General features: G+C 42.1%; 1 protein-coding gene across 1 annotated transcript in view; it reads left to right on the forward strand.

Moving 5' to 3' along the window:
- Nucleotides 1-24,075, forward strand: part of Snd1 (staphylococcal nuclease and tudor domain containing 1) — a 395,467-nt gene that overhangs the window by 128,409 nt on the left and 242,983 nt on the right. The window contains exon 11 of the mRNA XM_051175794.1: nt 6,214-6,303. Within this exon, the coding sequence (XP_051031751.1) occupies nt 6,214-6,303 (90 nt within the window). The remainder of the gene's footprint in view (nt 1-6,213; nt 6,304-24,075) is intronic.

Here is a 24,075-nt window from a genome sequence, read left to right on the forward strand (position 1 = left end):
CTACTGGGACTGGTCCATTATTTACTGTTTGAGATTTTATTCATTTAAGTCGGATCATGTCTGTTCTTATTTTAATTCAACAGTTTTAAGATCATCACAGAGTGTGAGTCTGCTTGGATGCATTAATTAATATATTATAGTCTGTTTCATTTTTAAGACAAAAGTCAAACTTCTTATTGACCCTGTTTATTTCGTAGCACATTTTGTAGTTAAGTATTCCCTTTGCGTCATGTGAAGCCGCATCTGCTGGACTGGCTTTTTCCCTCGTTTTGATAGAGGAGGAGAATGTGGTGTGTGTTTTGTGAGGGGAGTAACAGCCAGTTGGTCTGCTGCACACAGGAATAAAAGCAGAAGATGACGTGGCCAGGAATGGGTGAAGGAGGTCTACTAGGTTTGGTGGTAATAAACACCTGGCCTCTGTTTTCTACCTTGACATTGTCTCTCATATTTACTTTTTAATATCACACATTACATTTATGTATGAAAGTTCCTGGGCATCATTAGCCCTGTTTGTCCACCTTTGCTGCTGACATAGTTCTATGCTTAGCGTAATACTCTTTCTGTCTGTTTATTCTGTACTTAGGTAGGGTTTTACTGAATCTTTCTGCAACTTCCTTTTCTTGATAAATATTATTTTCAAATTCCAGCTTGATTGCTGTATTCCATTATATAGCTACACTATGTACAGTGTTGAGATGGACATTGCCTTACTTGTCTTCTGCTGGGGCCTGGGGTCTATACTATAATTAACATTCATTAAGTAGTAGGGCACTAAGTAAGGGACACTTCCCAATTTCCTCCACATTCTTTCCCTAAGATTTTTTTTTTTTTTTTTTTTTTTTTGGTCAGTGTGACAATTTTAATGTACCTTCTCTGGTTATTGAAATTACTCTCTCACATACACACACACACACACACACACACACACACACACACACACACACACACACGGCGACACGGTTACTCTGTGTAACAGCTGTGCAGTTCTGGAACTCACTCTGTAGACCAGGGTGGCCTCTAACTCACAGAGATCCAATCTGCCTTCTGAGTATGGGATAAAAGCTATACACCACCACCGCCTGGCTGAATTTTTTTTTATTCATAAACGGCATTCTGAGTTCTTTAGTGAAGTATCTATGTAGAAGTAGTTTTTGCCTCTACTCTCATCAGTTCTTGTATCCAGTTTGTCAGAATTTCTAACCATGAATGGATTGATATGATTAGAAGAAAGTTCTAGCACCTGCCCCTACATCTAACAGAGACTTTCATGAGCACAGATGTAGACCGGCAGTAGGTTGCTCTATCTGTGCAAAGCGTTTTCCCGTTGGCATTTAAGGACACTGCTTTAGTAGTTCTTGCCTCTGTTCTGATGTCACTCATCCTTGTACTGGTGAACTCATCTGCAATTGAAACCCCAAACTCTTCACCCCATTCTTCTCCCAGCTCCTGCCTCATTTCTGTCTGGTTTCCAGCAGAATCTTTGAAGTCGTTTCTTGCTTTCTCTCAATTTTTTGTTCTTTCCATTATCTTGTATATTCATTCTTGTATCTAATGTGGCTTTTACTCCTACTGTCCCCAAGTGCTACCCCTCATGAATTTAACAAGACCACGCTTAGCTGGATACAGAATTTGAGCCTTCAGCCCTATCTTGCTTGGGCAAGTTTGCAGTATCTGATACAGTTGATCACTCTTCTTAGTTGCTCCTCTCTCTCCCCATACAGATGCATTACCTCTCAGTGTTAGACACATTCCTGAGGATCCAGTTATCTCTGTCCATGCTTTCAGACTAGTAAACCAGTTCGCACACACTCCAGTCCACCTTTGTGCATCCAGCTGCCCATTCTGCTCCGCGTGCTTCTTAGCAGCTGAAGCTTGCAGACCCACAACTGCAGGCCTTCTCTGACTCCTTTCTCTAGCCCACGCCATCTCGTTCCCTCTTTCATTTTACTACCCCTACTTATTGGATCCAAAAGTCGTCCTGATTCTTGCCTTTCTTAGGCGTTTCACATTATGTTAGTGTCTCCCTATCAATTCTTGCATTTCTGACCACAGCTTACCTCTTTACTGCTACTACCCATTTGTTATCCACTATCATGTTCTACCTGGATTGCTGTTTTAATTTCCCTTGTTGCAATGTAAATCCTCCACCTGAAGATCAGGGTGGTCCAGATGCTAATCACATGCCTCTAAGAAGTATTTTGAGTGGAGGATTTAAGTTGAGGTAGTTGGGAAATAAAGCTGCTTTTTCCTGTCTCCTGCCTTTTGTTCCAGAGGCCTAGTTTCTTTGTCTTGTCTTGAGCCCACCCGGCGCTCCTGGTTTGCACTTAGTTCTCTTTGCCTGAATTCCGATGACCATATCTCCCTCGAATCCCTGAGAAGATGTAATCTCAGAGAACCCTGCCACAGGCACGTCATGTCAGCGCCCACTCAAGTTTCTTCTCCTTCCCTCTGCTCCCGCATTTATTTTAACACCCAGTAAGTCTGCGCGTTACTTTGCTCTGTGTTTTTGATAGAGAACTTTAAAAAGTCTTACCCACCTTTTACTTACCCCTAGCCCCATCCTATTGAACCCCAAGAAGTACTGTACTGTTTCCAAGTCATTATATTTTTATGGCTACAGATTTTAGGGATGGGTTAGGCAAAGCCCGAAAGCAAGGATTTGATAGGAGGTCTCTGCTTTGCCCTTCAAAAGCTCTTTGACCCCACACTTCACTATTTTGGCTACTGGCACAAAATGCCTCCTGTCAAAAGGCTGGGTGTATATTTATGTGCTGAGTTATGGGTATTGGGCCTCTTGCTGGAGGAGAGGGACGGATGATTGCAGTTATCTCTCTGTCTCTAATGTGAGTCATTGCAGGGCCTACACGCAATGTCAGTTCTCAGGAGGAATGGTGATCACAGCACATATTGGTTTGTGTATTATCCGCCCACCAGATAAAGCAAGCATTCTCTTCTATTTTTATTTTGAAAAAAATATTTTCATGTAAATTAGAATCTAAACTAGACAGTCCCTTTTAGCAGGAAGATTCAGCTGCAGTCCTGTTCCCCCAGAATACATTCCATACCTCAATTGCCTCTTAGAGATTTCGAAGGCTTTTATGTACCTGGTAATTTGGAGGAATTGCTTTTATTTTGTGGCTTCTTAGGGACTTCTAATATCTCTCTTGTAAGATGTTTGTAGATGTCAATAGCTCCTAGCTCTGAAGGGTTAGAGTAACAAGATCGTTCCTTTTTCTCTTGCGATCCCTTGTTTTCTGCTTGTGGTTTTTCTTCTTTCCTAGCTTCATGAGAGACATATAATCAGAGTCTGAGTTTGCCCTGTTTTTTTTTTTTTTTTTAAGTAGGGTGCTTGGTGACATACTATTTCTTCGCTTTCCTTCTTTTGAGGGGATTTTGTATCTGGCCAGCCCTGAAGAGTAGCTTCAGAACAGTATTCTTGTTTACATAACCAGTTGTCGTGTGTGTGTGTATATATATATCATCCTGTGGCCTTCACTGGGATACTTTCTGGAAATGTACTCCATTTTTAGTTTATAACATTCCAATCAGCTGTCATTTTCTCATTCCTGTATAGAGTTTCAGGGTATGTAGGTAAGGCACTGAAATTCAGGCTGTGGATAGTCAACTTCATTGCTTTGTTCAATTAATTTAAAACATTTTTTTGTTCATTGAGGTTTTTGTAATCACGCTGCTACTCTTTGTAAATAGATTTTCCTCTCTTGCGTGGTGAGTGTGAATCCATTGGTTTTATTTTATTCCTGAGGGCTGATTCTGATACGCATTGATTTTTGTCTTTATTAAAAATCCTGTTGGAGCTGGGATAGAGTTCAATGACAGAGGACTTTGCTAGCATTTGCAAAGCTTTGGTTTGAGTCTCCTTACCACAAAGCAAAACAAAATGGAATCCTGTCCAATGCTAGTAAGTAACATCTGTCAGCAAGTCTTCTGTGGCATTAAAGGTCATCACTAACTTTCTTTAGGACCTCTATGTTAAATGTTATACCTGGCAGCAAACATCTATTTATGACAGGTCAAAGAGACAATTCTAGCAGAATCTGTCTTGCCAAACCAAGGAATTTACTGGTTTTACCAAAGTGGATGTGGTCCTTTACAGGAGCATGAATGACTCAAAGGTTCCCACACCACGGAGAAGTCCACCCTAGCATGAGTTGCAGGCTGTTTGATAGGCAAGGGGTTCTCTTCTCCCCAGGAATTCTTTAGGGCTTCTTTAACTTTAGGGAAGGATGTGAACTTTTAGATTCAGCTTTCTGTAACTTGAGGGCTTGGTTAACTTCCTGCTGTGCAACAGCTTCTTGAAATTTGTGGACCCTTGATTATGCCTGTCTTCCAGGATATTTATAAAATATCTATAATACATATTTTTCAATTGTTTTTTTTTTTTTTTTTAATTTATTATTATCCAGCATTCCCTTAGGCTGGGCAATCCCTCCTCAGTACCTCCATGTTGACTTTTCTCTTATTCTGTGAAATTCTCATGTTTAGGCAGTACCTAAACATAGATAGTGGTCCTGTTGCCTCAGGACCTTGTTCTGAGCTTGGATGCTCGTGCTCTTGAAAAGATGTGCCTTCTCTTTCTGAGAGTGCTGGGACAATGATCATCTTCCCCTCTTCTAAATTCCACAGAGGAAGTTGATGTCAGTGGCATGATGAATAGGAAGCTCAAAGTTCTTTGTAACTGAAAGAATTATTTACATTCTCATAAGAGCTTTTCTTGGTCATGGCAGTGAATTGAAATGTCTTATTATGTGTTCAATACATCAAAGTTCAGTTAGCTTCTAAGAGGAAACACCTACTTCATTTCCTTTTTCCTTAATATTGACTTTAGGATGAGTTTTCAAAGTAGCATTAAAATGATGAAAGTTCTTTACTTGAAAGCTATTTAAGGTAAAAAGAAGTTACAAATACCTTTTTTTAAAGTATTACTCAAATGGGACAGAGGCATCTCCCTTTGTCAGATACAAAATAGATGACAAAGACTTGACCAGGTCAGCCAGCTGTGGAGAATGGAAATCTCTCTACGATAGGAAGTAGTTCCTGGTTTCTCCTTCATACACCCGCCCCCCAAGATATAACATGGAACTTGCAGAGCCTTAAATCTGTACATGCAGTCATGTTCTCCTACCATACTTAATCTGAATACATACCAAAAGGGATATACTGTGTGTGGCTCTGAGGATTTAAAGGAAGAAAGACATGTGTAGGGTCTTGCTGTCTTGGAACTTAGAGTCTCATGTGAAAGAGACACTATTGCAATCATATCAGGTTATATGAAGCACATTCCTCAAGTTTCCACACCCCCACCATAGGCGGGCAGCTCTGGACTGGACTTCTTAGTCCTGTCATCGTGACACGGGGTTGGATTCCTCTCCTTTTCTCCTCCCCTCGGTTCACTGTGTTGCCACGTTCTCTTAATTCATTTCTTTAAAGGCTTCTTAAGTTCTATGTATTCCTACTCCTGTCTCCTTCATCAAGACCTTCTGATCAACTGTAGGTGACAGTTGTTTGGAGCAGCCTTGGAAGAGGTGTGTAGGGCCATAAGGTGATGATCCTAATTGTGTATGTTGAAATACATCCTTTCTGTCTCTTTCCTTGTACGTTTTTTTTTGTGATTCCAATTTTTACAATAGCGGTTTTTGTCTTGTTTTCTCCTGTCCTCGACATATATTGAATTCTATATCAATAAAACTTTCCTGAATTATTTATTTTTTCCATTTCTCTGAATTCTTATCACATCACTTCATACTTACTGAAAACTGTTTAGTGTTGCTGCTTTGTATTTCTTCTATTACTATGTTAAACTTTGTTTTGTGTTCAGAATGTAAAGTTTATATATAGTTATTAGTTGGTAGTTACTTAATAGCTGTCTTGAAATTAGATTTAGCACATGTATGTGTGCATGCGTCCAATGGGTCTCGGTGTATACTGAATTTCTTCTGTGTTGCTTATTTCCTGCTTGGGTCACTACAGTTGTATGCCAATTGTTCCTTTTGAGCCTGCCACTTGAAAAAGAAATTTTCCTCCCAAGAAAGCATTTCAATCAACTATTTATTTAGTGACCAGTTATAAGGTGTCTAGTGTTTAGTTACTATTTATGATTCTAGGAGATAAGCAGTTTCACATATATTCCTGTACTGTAGTATTGCCCTTGTTAACTTTTTCCATTTCTAATAGCATATTCTGTTTTGCTTGCAGGATAAGAACAAGAAACTGCGCCCCCTATATGACATTCCCTACATGTTTGAGGCCCGGGAATTTCTTCGGAAAAAGCTCATCGGGAAGAAGGTAAGTGATGAGCATACATTTGCACGTGTTTGAACTTAGTGTCATGCTTAGGAGTGATAATTTAACCTAGCAGCAGATGACACTCCTGACCAAGCCAGGTGGAATTACTTTGATGTGAAGAGAGGTGTGACTGTGTGTCAGGAAGTGGTACCCTTCGGGAGAGGGTTAAAATTGGGGCCCTGACCATAGTTTGATTGTCAGTGCTCTCACGGCGGGTTCCAGGCTCAATTCCAGTTTCAGTGATTGCATATTGCCCCAAGCTGCATTCAGTTGGCTCTACTATTCTCTGCCGCTACCTCCACTATAAGTCTGGGGCCATGGGAGTTAGTAGTGAGGAAAAATTGCTGCCTTTTGTGTTTCTTCCACTTTTAAGGAGCAAGATGACTATAGGAGAGGGAAGTCATGTTCTCCTCTGTTATGAGCTTGCATAGGGAAATGCATTGTATGTAAATGCGACCTGACCTTTGAAATCTCCAATAGCCGCTGCTCTAGCTACTGAGACAGTAGGGGCTTCAAAGGGAAATGGTTGCCTGGCTCTATAGGAGCCCCTGTGAAGACTGTTCTCTGGGTAGTATGTTGACTTTATAGTCTAAGAGCTTGGAAACCTACAGCGCAGGTCCCAATATTATTAGTTTTATGATCATGTTCTCCAAGTGTTATGAATAGTGAGCTTTTTAATGTACCTTTATTTTTCTTGCCATCTCACTCCAAAGCCTAGGACCAGTTGTGTCCTGGATGGATGGACCAAGAAAATGATGGGATGGCTGTTCAGGAAGGCACTGTGAATCATATTTTAGTTTAGCATTTTAGTAGAGATTTCATGTTATGGGTTAATTTTTATATTATAAATATTTTATATTATAATGTCTTCTGAATACTATATTCTTCAGAATATCATAATCTCTTTTGATCTGGTCTTTTTTTTGTTATTGATTATTTGGGTATTTCACATGACGAACCCCATTTCTGTTTACCTTCTAGTCCCTCTTTATCCCCATCACCCCTGCAGCACCTTCTAACAAAAATTTAAAACAAAACAAAGCAAGCAAGCAAACAAAAATGAGAACAAAATGAAAATAAAAACTTCTTTGCTTCTTCATCTTTTCTGTCTCTCCAATAATTTTATCTGTCCTGGTGGTTATGGGAATGGTGGGTCACAAAGTATACCCTGTTGTCCAATTTGTTTTCCTAGCAAGTGTTTATTCAGTGAGTCATCGGATTGGTTCAAGGCCTCTGCTTTCTGGTACACCATCATCACTTGATCCTCATCTGAACTGCGCTGGGATATCTAAGGCTGCCCCGAGTCATGGAGATCCTATGGTTATCATTCCTCAGGATCTGTCCTTTAAGAGCTCTAACACGATCTAGATGGGGTAGATGCTAGGGTGTGCCAACCCAAGACCCAACTGTGGGCTGGGTGGTAAATGAGCTGGTCAATTCTAACCTCTGGGGCTGCCCACCTCCGTCCAGGGGGAGGATCCAGCATCCCTAAACCCATGCCACAAGGGGTCAATTTTCCCACACCTGTTGTGAGTGGTATGGCCATTTGTACTGCGTGCAAGGGTCAGCTTTCTTGCTGCAGTGTCCAGTGAGAGGCAGGGCTAGCTTTCCCAGGGCCAGTGAAGGGGAGGCAAGTTCAGCATGGCACTTTTATTTCACCTTACATGGTCCTTGAGGTGACACAGGCCACAGATATCTGGTCTTAACCATTAAACCTGTGTTACAACTCTTGAGTCTCAGCTGGTGTACGATGCACCCATTCCTACCCACAGACAAGATTCAGTTACTTGTCTGGGAATGGTGGCACCTGCCTGCGGTCCTAGCGTTTGAGAATTTGAAGCAAGGAAGTCAAAAGTTGAAGGTCAGCCTAGATTGTATGCTAAACCATCTTAAATAAACAAACCATTTAAGTAGATTTATTATATATATATATATATATCTCATGGTTAGTAGCATGGTAAATCATAGCAAGATATTTTGGTTTGATATAAGTTGAAATCACTAATTCTGGATTCCCTAAAATGAGTATTAAGTCTCCTCAGGTTTCTTCAGAGAGCAGGCTCATTTGTCATCGTATAAACCTGACAGAGTGCTGTATTCATTTATGAAGTGTAGTGCGAATGATGGCTTTAAGTCTCTTTCAATTTCCAGATCCCGTCTTATCTGATGTAACGTCTAACATCTCTCTCTCTCTCTCTCTCTCCCACTTGATATCGTATCACTCATCCAGTGTCTCAGAAACAGTTGCATATAGACAGGCAAGGAATTCCGTGGACTCTGAAGGAAGCCTGCGCAGTCACGCAGAAGTGACAGCGCGTACTTGATTTGTGTGGTAGGGTCTGTCATATATCATGGCACCTGCTAGTTTCCTTTAGGTCTTGTCCTGCTGTGATTCTGGGCCATCCCTGGGCACACAGATCACAGGCTATTACAGCTGCTGCGGAGTCATCCTGGAGGGGGCTAGCCAGGGCTATGCTCTCAAGGACTGTGTGGCAGGCCACCGTAAAGTCTTCCATCACAGGGTAAAAGGACTGACCTCAAGTGTCAGGCATGGTATTCTTAAGCCTTAGTAGGAGCAGCCTCATTTACTGGTTCCTTTGAAAGAGCCTTGATTAAATTCTGTTTGTGTTGAGACTAAGCTTTGTCCCCCCACAGTGACATTGTGTAAATGATGAATACTGTATCCTCATGAAGGGAGCTGGATGAATCTTAGCTCTGCTGGGTTGGAGCATTCCTGATGCAAAACCACTTCTCCTGATTCACCACCTGAAACCATTTACTTGCCTGTCAGCTATGACAGTCAACACCCATGAGCTCTGGCGTCTGGGAGCAGGCAGGGCAGTCGATGCCTCAAGGGGGGTGGCTAGCACATCATTGCACATTTCTGCCAATTCCCTTCAGACCTCTGCAGCTGTTCAGCCTGGTACATGGTGATTAGGAGCCATGCGAGGAGCTTGTGTGCCTGTGTGCATGAAAGCTGATTAGGGCAGCCTGTCACAGGTTAAGGAAGACGTGGAGGTAAAATCATCTTCTCTGCCTCCTCCCTGAGAGTCATTGATAATGGCATTTTTTGAGAGATGTCTAGAATGTGGAGAATTAAAATGGAAGCTAAAATACAAAGACGTTTCATTGGTTTTGATGGCCCCTCTTCCAGCTGTGGACATTCCTATTGATTTTAATCCATTTACATAGGTTTCACCCGGGATGTGAGCCATACAGCCATAGTAAGGATGACGGCTCTTGCGTCTTGCTTTCATCATTTATGGAGTGGAGTACTATTTGCCTCTCCATTCCCAGAGCTGTGCTCCAAGAATACCAGATGATGAAGTCTTTCATGTTGGTCCAGATGCCAGGAAGGTGTGGGGTTTGGTTTTGCTTTAGAAGAGTTCTTTTTCTTGGGAATGTAGAGTAGCCCTGCCCTTTCAGATTGATTTCTGGCTTTCAGGTCAAGAGAAATTAATCACTATACAACTGGCATCATGATTACATTGTTCTCCTGGTTTTGTTGTTGTTTCTATTGACTTTGCCACTTTGAACTCATTGTTCAGGTTAATGTGGTAACTGATGAGTTGTGGGATCAGGACGTTAGCTTCCCCCACGCAAACGTGTTTTGTATTAAAGGGGGTGCATGTTTGAGGGTATGGGACATGTGTGTATCACCTCTTTTCCCTGTTTGTCACCTGCTGTCTTCTCACTAAGATCTCAACTGACAAATATTCACAGCAAATAATTTTTCCTGCCCATTTTTTCAAAGGCTCATCAAGACATAGAAGCTGTGATAATTTTAGTTTTTTGTTTGTTTGTTTGTTTGTTTTGAAGCTTCCTGGGATGATGTCCTCAATGTTTAAGGTGGTGACTTCTTTTTTGTTTTTAACTATTTTATTGATTCTTTGTGAATTTCACATTGTACATCCCGATCCCATTCGTTTCCTGTCCCTTTGTATCCACCCCTAAGAAAAATGAAAACCACAAACAAACAAAATTCTCATGGTTTGACACAGAACACCCTTTAGTCCATACATCTTTACTTGTAAGTGTTCATTGGAATGAGCTCATTGGTTTGGTTCAAGGCCTCTGGCTTTGGCAACATAGATGGTGGCTTCTTTAAAGGAGCCATTATAACTGACCACTAGTAATGGCAGAAACTGTGCGCTGGTGCACTCTCACTCTCTCTCTCTCTCTCTCTCTCTCTCTCTCTCTCTCTCTCTCTCTCTCTCTCTCTCTCCCTTCCTCCCTCCCTCCCTCCCCTCTCCCTCTCTCCTCTGTGTATGTCTGTGCATGTCTCCAGTCTGCTCCTCCACCCCCCTGTATGTGTCTGCCTTCCTGTTTGTGTATCGTCCCCACCTCCATCCATAAAGAACAGCTTGTGTAAAAAGAAACAAAAGTAAGAGTGCGCATCCGAATCGTTTTGTTTTCAGTAGAATAGCTGGGTCTTCATTGGGGGTTTGCTTCAGCTTCCTCACAGCATATGCAATACTGAGTTCCAGTATTTTCTCCCGTGTCACACAGCATTTACAAGTGACATATGAATCATTCCTATAACTCTTGTCCCTTAATTGCAGAATTTCTATCACCATGGGAACCATTGTGTTCAGAGTTGGAACTTGTTTAAATAATTGAGGGTCAAAAATGGGGGAGGAGCTCTGACCGCAAGAAGCCTGAGTTCACGGATGTGACAGGCTAGTGAGTGGTAGACGCTCACTGCAGTCTTTCAAGCACCAGAGATCTCATTTCTTGTAATAAATCTATGGATGAGACGCATTTGTAAACTAATTGGTGCCTTTGTTTTATTTTCGTGTCATTGAAATTTGTTCTGTGAACTAACGTGGCTCATAAAATTAACTTTTTTCCTTGATTGATGCAGACATTTTAGAATTACGGGGTCATAAATCCTTCATTGAGGGTTATTTCATCCCCCAGATTGTTTTAACTTGTTTCCACATTTCAAAAACATGTGCTGGAAAAATCTCCATGTATGCCAAATCAGTCATATCCCGACCTGGTCATTCATTGGCTCATAGATCAGACTTGCTGCTGGTTCTTTCCTGGTTAGTTGGGAATTACCTTTTTGTGCCAGTAAGTCCTATGTCGTGGAGACAAAACTTCTAATGTAAGTGACTTAAAGGGGAAAATGATGTATTGACTCATTACTTCAAAGGTCCCGTCCATGATCCCATGCTGCATTGCTGTGGGCTTTTGGGAAGCCAAACATCATGGTGGCCAGGAACTTGTCACAAAAGATCAGCTCATGGCAGCCTGGAAGCCAAGAAAGTGGTGATGGGACAATTGTGTGTCTTTTCAAGATAAGATAATACTAGTAACTACTTCGTCCAGCAAGGGTCTGCCTCCTAGGGATGCCGTCACAGTCCAGTTCCTCTTTGACTCAGTCTGTCCGTGGGAAACCAAGCATCTGTACATGGGTCTTTGGCTGCGCTCATTCCCCGTATGTGCAGTCACCCTTTGGTAACCATAGGGGATTAATTCTTGTACATCATTGAATGCCAAAATGCTCACTCAATTCCCCTTTATAAAACGATACATATAACTCCCAAAATTCATTCCTAGATTGAATCATCCCTAGATTTCTTATACTAGTTACTGTAAATGTTATACAGATAGATGTAATGCTAAATTACTGAGGAAATAATGGCAGAGAGATAGCACTGCACGTTTAAATTCTTTTTTCATGTACCTGTAACCCGCGATTGATTGAACCCTTAAAGAGTCGTGGAGTGAGGCAGCCTGTGTACCTAAGGTTCCCCTACTTTTCATTGCACTTCTCCTGTTCTTCCTGTGTGTCTTCTGCCTTGGGCTTCTTCGCTCGTCTTTTTGTATTTGTTTGTTTGTTTTTAATTATTTTTAAGGGTTCTTTTTTATTCCATGTGTGTTTACCTGCATTCTGTAGAGGCAGAAGTGGATATTGGGTCGATCCCCTGCAACCGTTTGGGAGTGAACCATGTGGATTCCTGTAGAGGCAGAAGTGCACATCGGGTTGATCCTCTGTAACCGTTTGGGAACGGTTGGTACCGTTGTGCAGCCGTTTGTGAGCTTCCATATGGGTGCTGGGAACCAAACCTGGGTCCATACCCAGAGCTGCAAGTGCTCTTAATCACCGAGTGAGTGCTTTCTCTGGCTGGGTACCACCACACCCCTCCCAGCATTCTTCCTGATTTTCCCCTCTTTTTCCATGGAAAGCTGGGGAGTGGGAGCCGCACTAGTGCCATTCACGCTGTAATAGTGCCGTTGCTCTTGGGGTGGCTGGCTGCCATCGTTCCTGTACAATGTGCTGCTTTATCTCCCCTTTTCTGTTTCCTTTCTTTGTGTTCCTGAAGATACAAGTTAAATTTGACTTGAAGTCCCAAATTTTCCATTTTCACGTTTCATTGTGTACAATACTGTATTTGGGATACCATGTGTAAATAGCTAACTCTCTATTAGATCTATTTTATTGTGTTCTCAGGGGCTTGATCCATCTCTGCGCCCAGCATACTTTAGGTGCTCTGTAGGTGTCCAGTAAATTCTTATTGAATCATTTAACTTCAAAGTCCCTGGGTTCAAGTTGCAGAGATGATTTTGCACCCCAAACAAGAACATCAGAACGCACAGGCGGGGAGGTTGAGATCAAACTCACTTGATTAACCAGAATCAGCCAAATGTGCTTGCCCTGATGCCTTCCTTCTTTCAGTAACCCAGATAACTCTAGAAATGTCTAATGCTATATGCATACTCTGGGACACTGCTTCTGTGAGTTAGGTTTTCTTCCTACTGGATGAGTATTTAAAATACCTACGTAAGGTTTATAAACTGTTTCACTCATCATTTGGTGACCACTTTTGTATGACTTTCATTCTGCCTTCTTAAAAGTATATAATGTATGGCCTGTTTTTTATGCTGGCTTGTTTGATGTTGTTATGGTATTTTTTTTTGGGGGGGGGTTTTTTGTTTGTTTGTGTCTGTGTGGGGTTTTTTGTATTTTGGTTTTTGGAGACGGGGTTTCTCTTTGTAGCTTTGGAGCCTGTCCTGGAATTTATTTTGAAGACCAGGCTGGTCTTGAACTCACTGAGATCTGCCTGCCTCTGGGAACTGGGATTAAAAGCTTTGTTTGTTTTAAGAAAGAGTCTTACTATGTAGCCCTGGCTGGCCTGCAAGTAGCTATATAGACAGGCTTTTCTTGAACTCAAAAGAGATCCATGTTTATCCACCTCCAAAGTGCTGGACCCGAAGGCTTACATCACCCTTTTCATTTCATTCATTTTAAGCAGTTACAGACACTGATTATTGAATTTTATTGTCCGAGTATTCACTTAATTCTTAGGAGTATGTTTTTGTGTTTGAGTTTTACCCATACCTGAAAAGTATAGAATAACCCCATTTTTACAGGTAAAACCTGAAAAACATAGAAACTGAGTACTTTACCCATATGCCTTTTCACTTTAATTGTTATGTTGAGTTAAAGTCCAATCGAGAAGGCTTTGCTTTCCCATATGTATACTGACTCAAATGTCAGTAAGGTCATAGTTTTTTTTTTTTTTTTTTTAAATCGGTATAACATGTCTTTTACATGCTACAGGAAGTTGCTTCTTCATCTGCCTTGACCTAGTCTATAGCTTTGAGGAGGCATCTGCTCTCTGAGGGCTTACAGCCCTCTAGACATTATCTCATTAGTCTTTGAGATGTTCCTGTCAGGGGGGTGTTGTGTCCTTCATAGAACACGACTCTATTTCATGCTTTTCTCTACTTTACACAGCGAGGGGCTCAAGAGCATCATGGCTGATGAGATGGTGGTAAAGCTTTATTTCTCTTTCTCCCTCATCCTTTGCCATAGCTGTAGCTACTGATATGTGAGGGTAAGGAGGGGTAGGTGCTGTTCACCTCCCTACCTCCTTCCCACCCTAAGCAGAGATTATTAGATGCTTGTGCCCCCAACGGAACCGATCTCTAAAGGTGGCAGAAGTCACAAGCTTATCGTGGGCTAATTCTCATTCAGCCTGGGTGGCTTCTCAAGGTCACAAAGCCTTCCTTAAGAGATGTCCTCAGCCTCTGTGCCTAGCCACCAGGTTGGTCCTCTTTAGTAACCGTGTATTTAATGTCTGCGCCTGTTGAGAGTGTTGGCTATTCAGCTGTGCTGGATAGGAAGCAGGCAGTCAGCAGGGTGGGGATTCTTGTTCCTAACTGCCTGTGATGTGTATTAGTTTGGGTTTTAAAACATTTCTTTTGTCATCTCCACATATTTCACTATTAATTTGATTCATCCACACTATGGAAAAGTCCTTAATGTTAATGACCAAAACAGCCCCCCTTAGGTTGTGAATGCATTGTGATTCAAATTGACAGGTTTATACGATGAGGCTGTCCTTGCCTTCCAATGCCAGCTGTTACCATCAGTGTGGCTGTAAATTTTTGCACAAGTGACAAGATATTCAGCGGATGAAGAGGCTCTCTGGATGACTTATATCTCTATATATCTAGCAAGAGATTCCTATTGGGCACAATGAGGTTAGCCCCACATGCAGTGGACACCAAGGTCTATTGTTGATGTTCTTCAGCAGTGATCCTATTTGTCCCTGAAGCCTTTAACTCCCTTTTTTTTGGTGACAGACAGCTTAAAAAAAAAAAAAAAATGATCATGGAGTTGTCTGTTTCTGGAAGCTCGGCAAGGTAGCTTTCTTCCTGCTGTCACCTAAATGTTCTTTGTGCTAGAGAGTTCTTGGTTTCTTCTTTGGTTTGCAGATTGTGCTAAGTACCTCTGCGCTTTGGGGGTCATCAGTATGTTGAGCTGAGTATAGGCTCTTTGGTGTAGTCTGTTATCAGTGTGATATATATTGTAATATCCTCTTCAAAAGCATCACTAAGTTAAAGTAAGGAAATAGAATTCTAAACTGCGTTCCTAAAATTTTCTGTGTGTTCACTCCCCTGTGGGAAATGATTTATTATCTATGGGAATCCTCAAGATGCTCCCACATCTCAGTGATACTTTTGTACTGCTTTGCTTATTATTAAAGACTGTCTTCCTTAGATTTCCAAGCTTCTCACAGTTTTCTGCTGGATGCCCCTACCTTTGTAACATGGTTTGTAGTGGTCTTGTATTAAACTGTCCTCTCTTAGTCTTTAATGTTGCTCTTGGAGCTGGAACTTTCCATACTTATTTTCTGCAAACCGAAATTTTATTTTAGGGGGAGATTTGTGCTGAATCAGCTCAGCTGTGCTTGGGGGTAGGGAAGGACAGGCTTCCCCCCACCTTAAAAATAACTGTTATGTACCCAAAAATCCGTAAAAAAAAAAAAAGTGCTGAACTGCAGATTTTCCAACTTTCTATACCTCCTAATTTACAGAGAATAGAGTCTTAGGTGCTCAAGTTCAATGGTGTTATGTAGACATCTTGTTCTGTGGAAGGCTGTTAGGCAGGCCTCACCAGTTGAGTGTTTGGGGGAAGAAGCCCAACCTGTCTTTGCTCTATTGTTTTCTTCCCACAGTTTCATTTGCCTATAGGGGTCTATGCAGGGATAACATAGATAGATATATTCTCTAGTTAAAAAACGAAAGCCCATCATTGTCAACAGAGCACATTGAGAGGTAGTGAGCTTCATCTCTTAGAACACTGAGTTTCTAAAGCCTCTTGTTTGTGTTCCAGACATTGAGGTGGCTCCACAGTATTAATAATGTGCACATATATTGGAAGATGGGATGTGAAAGTGTCTTTTAGTTTTGAGATTGAAATACTGTTGATTCTTTAGCTGTGTCATAAACGTGATACATAAATATACATACAATTATACATTAGTACACTTTAAAATAAGAGCTCTTGAGCCTACTGTAGTGGCACACACACACATACCTTTAATCCCAGCACATAGGAGGCAGAGGCACGAGGATCTCTGTGACTTCAAGGCCAACTTGCTCTACAGAGTGAGTTCCAGGACATCCAGGGCTACATGGAGAAACACTGTCTTGAAACCCCACCATACTCCACCCACTCGAAGAAGAAGAAGGAGGAGGAGGAGGAGGAGGAAGAAGGAGGAAGAAGAAGAAGAAGGAGGAGGAGGAGGAGGAAGAAGGAGGAAGAAGAAGAAGGAGGAGGAGGAGGAGGAGGAAGAAGGAGGAAGAAGAAGAAGGAGGAGGAGGAGGAGGCGGAAGAAGAAGGAGGAGGAGGAGGAGGAGGAAGGAGGAAGAAGAAGAAGGAGGAGGAGGAGGAGGAGGAAGAGGAGGAGGAGGAGGAGGAAGAAGGAGGAAGAAGAAGGAGGAGGAGGAGGAAGAAGGAGGAAGAAGAAGGAGGAGGAAGAAGAAGAAGAAGAAGAAGAAGAAGAAGAAGAAGAAAATGTAGAGCTCTATGGTTAAATGCATTTAAAATATGAGCAGTGCTTCTTGCTCTTTGCTGAAACCTATTGTTTTATTGATAGCTAGAATGGCCTCATTAATTACCTTACTCCGTTACTCCGCAGTAAATGCAGCATATATGTCCCATGTACATGTGTTAGTGTCCTCCCTCCTCCCTCCTCCTTCGTGCGTGTGTGTGTGTGTGTGTGTGTGTGTGTGTGTGTGTGTGTGTGTGTGTACACGTGTGTGTACACATGGTTGGTAGAAGCTCAGTAGCTTTTTAGTTATTTTAGCGGTGCAGATTGTTGGTGAACCTAGAACTTGCCCATTGGGATAGATTGGCTGGCCCACTAGTCCCGGGGACCTTTGTCCCCCTCTGCCCAGCACTGACATTACAAATGCACACTACGGAGATGAGCTTTTTTTGTGGGTATTGAGGCTCTGAAAACCACTTTACTGACTAAGCTTACTTTATGACATTTTCTTAACATATGCATAGTTTGTTGATGAGGATCCCCATCTACCTGCAGTCTTAGTATGAGATCTGATGAGAAATATCATCTTTTCAGATAAACTTCAATGAAATCAAACGGTTAAATGGGTCTCTACATAGGAAGGTAAGGTCATAGGAAGGAGGCATCTGTATGGAAATGGAGGTAGAGATCACAGTGTTTCAGCTCTGACACAGGAGGGCACTAATTACTCACGGGTTCTAGAAGCTTAGGGAACCCAGGGAAGATAACTTCTGTGAGACAACTGGGGGGGGGGGGTTGGGGGAGGTGAGGACAGTGACTGCTTATGCCTTGATTTCAGATGGAAGCTTCCAGAATACTGAGGGAGTACATTTCTTTTGTTCTCAACTTGCTTGTTTACAGTGCCCATTACAGTTGCTCTGGGAATTAAGACAGAGGGAAGTGTGTTTATTTTTTGTATCCAGTCATGTCCCTGTTGGCTGGTGTCTGGTTTCTTGATTTTTTTATTTCAGGAATGAGATTGTTTATCACCATAACTCATGGAATAAACTCTGGCCCTCTACTGGCATGGTTTATTCCCTTATTTTGTGTCTGTCATTACTCCTCCCAGATAGTAAGGCTGGCCTTCCTCCAGGCTCAGGGACAGTAGTAGAGCAATTGATAGGGTTATGATTGTCTCACTTGAAGAATATGTGCTGGCGTCCACTACAGAAGGCTACATTGTCTTGTGGCCATCTCAATCTCAGGACCTTCCTCCTTGATCATTAGCAGCATTTTGAAATGTGACAAACATTAGGAGAAACCATTCTTGTTTGTAACTATCGATATTCTGCGCACTTATTGTGAGCCTTATGGATTCTAGCTTCTTCCTTTTATGGCCACTAGACTCAGAAGTTTGTCTTTGATTTGCCTCTTTGTAACCTTGCCTTCTCACCTCTTTTGGCAGTTGGTCTAGAATGATCCTGGGTGGCTTGACGGGGTGGCTCTGAAAATAATAGATGGTGGGGTCATTCTTTAGTTTGTAGGCCTTGACGCCCTTGGTCATGTATACTCACATAATCAGGTAAAAGGAAGCATAATGAAATCAGTTTATTGTGTAGCTGGTGCTTTTTAGTGCAACTCTTATTCCCAGCATTGGGAACAGAGCTTTACAAGCACCTACCTTCTCATGAGCTAATATTTTAAAAGAGGCCAACTTGGTTGCTGCTTCCCTTCTTGGAGGTGAAATAAAAATAAAGGCAGCATCTTTTAAAAGTTGCCTATAGTCTAACTGTTTAAGATGACATCAACATGTGTGAAACTGAATGAGGACCAATTTGAATAACTGGGAAGATAGCAGCAGTAAAGTGTCCCCTGGCAGTATTTGATAAATATTAATGTGAATTGTGCAGATCAGTTATCTGTTGCAGGTCTTACCTGCTGGGTGACCTTATGTACTTTAGCCCCGGGTGGCCACATATACTGCTGACTTTTATGACTCTTTTCATCCTTTCCTTCTTGGTTTGCCTATAAACTCAATTTCCAGCTTCTGGCTGGTGGATACCTGAGTAAATCCAGTAGCCAACTGGCACCTATTATTTCCAAAGTACAGCTCATGGATTCCGTATGATGTGCTGTTTTTTTGTTTTGCTTTTCCCTGCTTGCAAATGGCCCTGACTTGGTTATTGCTCTTTCTTAATGTTACTGTCATCCAGTGTCCACCAAATATCAGCAGTTTCCTGGCTGCTGATCCAGCTTCTCGGTCAGTGGATTCACCTGCTTCTGCTTCCCTTGGCTGCCTCCTTGGATTTTCCAGTGAACAGCTCTGGGCTGTGTCCCTAATCTTCTCCTTTTAATTATTGCAGCCCTGCCTTAACTCATTTTCCTGCAACTGCTAGTAGGTGCCATCTTTCACCTCCTGTCACAGTTGCTTTCTCTGTGCACAACCCAGATGTGCCACCCACTCTGGCAGTACCTGATTGCCTGCTGAAAAGAATCTAACTCTCTAAGTGAACATAAAGGCCCCGAAAAGGGGCGGTATGGGAATTACCATAATTTTAGAGAAGTCTGTTTCCACTTCTAGCCTTCCTTCTCTGCTCTCTTTATAGCGTGTTGAAGGCCTTCTGACCTTTTGTGGTGTCCTCTCTCAGCTTCTCGCCTCCCCATTTGGTGTTGTGTTAAGTAAGAACCTTTCCCCATTCTGGGTGCCCCTGTCCCGTGTGGTAGTCTGTGTTCATTGTACAGTTGTGGTTTCCAGGCCTGACCACCCCCACCCCCACCCCCACCCCACCCCTACCCCCCATCCTCATCAGCACCACAGGGCAAGCATCTGTCTGAGCATCAGTTAGGGTTCTCCTTGAATCCCAAGAGAGAGGTTCTGGTCTGAGACTGTCTTAGAAAGACCAGGAGCATCTCAGCAAGGAGGAGATGGAGGGGACACACGGATTCCGTTGGGCAATAGCTTTCTTGCCAGCTGCTTTTGAACTTCGTGCTCTGATTCATGGATACCATAGGTGTGGCGATGATTAACTGTACCACAAACTAAGAGCAGAAAAATATGCTTGCTTGTGTTTTTCTATTTATGCATTAAAATCATTAGCTTAGCCCTCCATCTGATTGCTTGCAAGATGTCTGAGACTTATGTAGTCTGTTCCTTATCCACCTGACATGAGGCAATCAGAGGAGTCACTGCTTGGTGATTTGGGATTATTCTTGTCTCTTCTTCAAAACCGAGACTGTGCTGCATGATTCAAGAATTTACAAAAAGTCTAATAACCAGTTTATTAACGGATGCAGTGGAAAGACAAACTCGTGAATAGGGAACAAAGCAGAAGCCCTGCTGATCCAGCACCACCAGGCCTAGAGCCAGAGCAAGAGAGTGGAGCAGTTGTAGAGCTTGCTGCCCAAAGGCTGTTGGTAGAATAAGTTCCCTCAAGATTGTATTTTTTATTTGTTCTACAAATGACAGAAGGATTTGCTGAATTAGTTGGTGCTAAGTTAACATTTATTTATTTGTTTGTTTATTTGAAAGACCAAAAAAGTAAAGTTAAGGACACCCCCCCCCCCACACACACACACACACTTGAAATGAAGGACAGTCTGACCTGGAAAGCTAACCCAGACCACTATCAGTTCCCTGGAATTTGCTAACCACAGGCCCTAAAAAAGCAGGATACCAAGAATTCACACTGCCCCTCCTTTCAGTGAGTCAGCAGGTGGTAAATAGGGTCCTCAAGAAACAAAGAGATAGCTGTGCCTCCAGTTTGCCCAAACAAGATTAATTAGCACACCCCTAGGCCCTAAGGTCTGCTTACCCTAACAGGGAGACCATCCTGCCTCAAAGGGCCATGCACTCCATGGACGGAGGGTCCCACCCCCTCCCTAAGTTTGTGGGTTTTGCCTTTATAAACGGCTGTGCCTGGAGAATGATGCTTCTCTCTAGCCTTCAGCCTGTGAGCTGAGGGGCCTATTTGCACAAACGTTTCCTGTTCATTAAAGCCTCTTGAGTGTCAGCAACTGGACTGGACATTGAATTCTTGGGGGTACTGACCGATACTGGGAGGCTCCTCATTCTGAGGGTCTTACAATTTTGGCTTGAATTCCCCTTTTGTATTTTATTGCTCTAAGTGACAGGAGTTCAATAGACCCTGAACATGCTCTGCTGGCCCATGCTGGGGTTCATAAATGCTCCTATTATCTCATCATAGTCCACACAAATTGGAAATAAACAAATCAGTAATTTGTCCCAGTTGGCCACCTCTATAATATTCATATGCCCTTTTGTCTGGTTGTTTCTGAGCTGAGCCCCTCCTACTCTGTCTGATGCTCGCTCACTGGAGTACTGAGAAGGAGGGAGTGTTCCCCTTCCAGGCCAGATTTCCACCCTTCTAACTTATCTTTAGTAAAAACACAAGAGAGAGAGAGAGAGAGAGAGAGATCATGATCATTGCAGCAGCCTTTGCTTAGGAACTGAATGTAACCTGTGCATGGTTTATGTGTTCACAGTGGCCCTTTCTTTGTTTGTAAAATGCCCATGGTGTTTTGATAGCTTTAGCTCCTCAGATGTAGTGGGCAGGGAGGGAATCTAAGCAGGTAGCTGCTCAGGCTGGAAATGGAAGCTAGCGCGTCTGCTGCAGACTCACCTTGCTGTCCACAGGCTTCTCAGCTACATTAAAATGAATAGAGAGGGCGTTTCTCTGACCTTGGGGTGGGAAAAATAAGTAATTTTTACACTGGGGAAGAACTAGTTTCTTCATTTTTTTTTTTTTTTTCCTTTTTCATTTGAATCTGGTTGACCTTGATTTTGCTATGTAGTTCGAGAATGACAGTTTTAATTTCTAAAATTCAAAGTAATCTTGCTTTTGGCTTTTAAAAATATGAATTACTAAATGCTCGGTTAATTGTTCAGGTATTTCTAATCAGAATCTAACAGCACTGACTTATAACTGTATAGTTTTCCTAAAATGTCTCAGGAGAGGGCTATCTTGAGGGCTCTGGTATTTGTCTATTGCTGGACACTTTCTACCCCTCCATTGCTAGAGCCCTGCATCAGAGTTAACCCGTCCGCCTTCCTTCCTTCCTTCCTTCCTTCCTTCCTTCCTTCCTTCCTTCCTTCCTTCCTTCCTTCCTTCCTTCCTTCCTGTCTGTCTGATCCTATCTCCAAAAGGAGGCATTAGCTCACACCAGGAGCTAATTGATGATTTGTTGCCCTGTTTTGTGTTGATTGATCTGCTTGATTAATTTGCAGTTCTGAAAGTTTAATCTTTTTGTCATCAGAGACTTTGTTTTATTTAAAAGATCAGTGTACATAAATACCTAATGTGAAAGCATCCTTGCCACTTTCTTTCTGACCCCTGTGACCCTTGGGTGATTCACTGTGCTGTCCAGAAATCCTGAGTGTTATACTTTTGTTTGTTGATGATGCCTTCTTTCAAACATAGGAATTCTGTGAACTCCTCAGCCTGGGGAGTATACCTGAGCCTTGCATGTTAGGCAAGTGCTATGTTATTGTGCCGCACTCCTAGTCCAGCTTTAATTATGTTATTTCCCATTCCCACCCTGCTCCTGAAGGTTGACATTGAAATTCTCTCTTTTGCATGGTACTGAGCTATGATCAAAGCCTATATCTGAAGTTTTTAAATGGTTATAGTTATTATTTTAGTCTGTTTATTATTGGAGGAATGATCTCTTCTCTTCCTTCCAAGATCCATGTGTTCAAATCATTTTTTCACATTCGAGGTCTGTTTCTGTCCTTCAGCTCATCAGTTCACTACATTTTGAAATGTGGCTGTAGGAATCCTAATCCATCCAGATGATTGACTCCTTGACTTTGGAAAGGTGCTGGTTCACATGTTTTTGCAGTTTCACTGGTTGTGGAGTTTGCTTGCTGGCAGGAGTATGAAGAGCAGCTCGCAGTGCGAACGCCACAGCATGGGAAGGGTTTTGAAGATGAAAGACAGGATGAGTCATGTTGCTGCTCTTCAGTTTTTCTGATTTGGTGGTTGTTAGCCATAGATTTCCAAGGAGAAAATGGCAGCAAAATCGCTGAGTCTAGATAGATGTATAATATCTCTCATCAGTTTGAGACTGAAAGAGATATTGATAGCAGCAATTATCTCCTACTTTGTAAACATAAGCTCCTTCCTTTCTTTCTGTCTTCTGACCCTATTTTAGTTTCTTCCTCTGCCCTTTTCTTTTCCCTCCCTTCTTCCCGTTGTTTTTTACTTTTCATCCTTTTCTTCAGCAATTCTTAGACCTTTGATGTCAGAATCCAGGCTGAGCTCTCATTTCCAGTGTGTCTACGCTGACTGCCTTAATGCCTGGCTGGGCTACTCTAATGGACCCCTGGGACCTTCCTGGCCTTAAGAAGAAAAAGTGATTTGCTAAATCTCCCCCCCCCCCCCTTCCTTGTTTCTTGAAGCTTGGTTTTCTACCAAAGTTGACTAAGCTGTAGGCTCTCTCCAAATTCCTCTTAGTTTTCCTTCTGGTTCCAGTTTCTGTTTAGGCTTGAGGCCTGTGGAATTTTATAGGCTAGGTGGATAATACTGTGGTATCTTTAAAATTCTGCCTCAATGGACATTCACTACTCTTATAGAAGAGAGGAAATATGAACAGGGAGTAGTTGTGTCAGTCATCCTTTTAGTTTGCCTTCTCCTCCATGAGGGCTTCTGGTTGGCCACATGGAGCTCGGGTGACCTTGTGTGTACTATGATAATGTATCACTTTGTTACTGTCTCAAGCACAAAAACCAAGATGGGCGCTTGGACATAAATTGCTTCAGATTCTATGTGGAAGATTTCTCTTTATGACCCACAATGCTGCAGTTCTTGTCTGGCTGGGATGGGTCCTTTCTTGGCTGTGTATCCTCATCCCTGTACAAGGCCGGCACTTTCTTGTCTAAAAGGGCACGTTGCCTTTCTCAGGCTCCCTGTGTTCATCTTCTCCTTGCAAAGATGGTTTGTTTTTTTTGTTTTGTTTTGTTTTGTTTTTGTTTTTTTTTTGTTTTTTGTTATTTTACACTGATAGGATGTTTTTGATAGTCAACCCAATACACTTTCCTGTTAAGACTTTTTATAAATATTTGATTTTTTAAACAGGCAGAAAGTGAATTTTTGAATGTTGTTTCTATAATATGGATTGTTCATTACATTTTAAAAAGACATGCAGGAGGAATGGATAGGTAGAAAGTACATGAAGTAGTTCCTAAATAATTTCAAACTCAAGTTACGACAAGTCAGTGGACTTTGTTGTATTATTTACTTGAAACAGTCACCCTGAAGTCATTGGCAAGAAGGCCAGTATGGAGATGGGATTACCTCCCCCCCCCACACACAATTAAATAAAACACTAGAGTTTTAAATTATTTAACATGCACTTTAAATTTTTTTTTCTCTTTTAACTAGAAAAGTCTTAATATTTTCTTCTTGGGGCTGGAGAGATGGCTCAGTGGTTAAGAGCACTGGCTGCACTTCCAGAGGTCCTGAGTTCAATTCCCAGCACCCACATG

The sequence above is a fragment of the Phodopus roborovskii genome, unplaced genomic scaffold, assembly GCF_943737965.1.
Source record: "Phodopus roborovskii unplaced genomic scaffold, PHOROB, whole genome shotgun sequence".
Taxonomy (NCBI): Eukaryota; Metazoa; Chordata; class Mammalia; order Rodentia; family Cricetidae; genus Phodopus; species Phodopus roborovskii.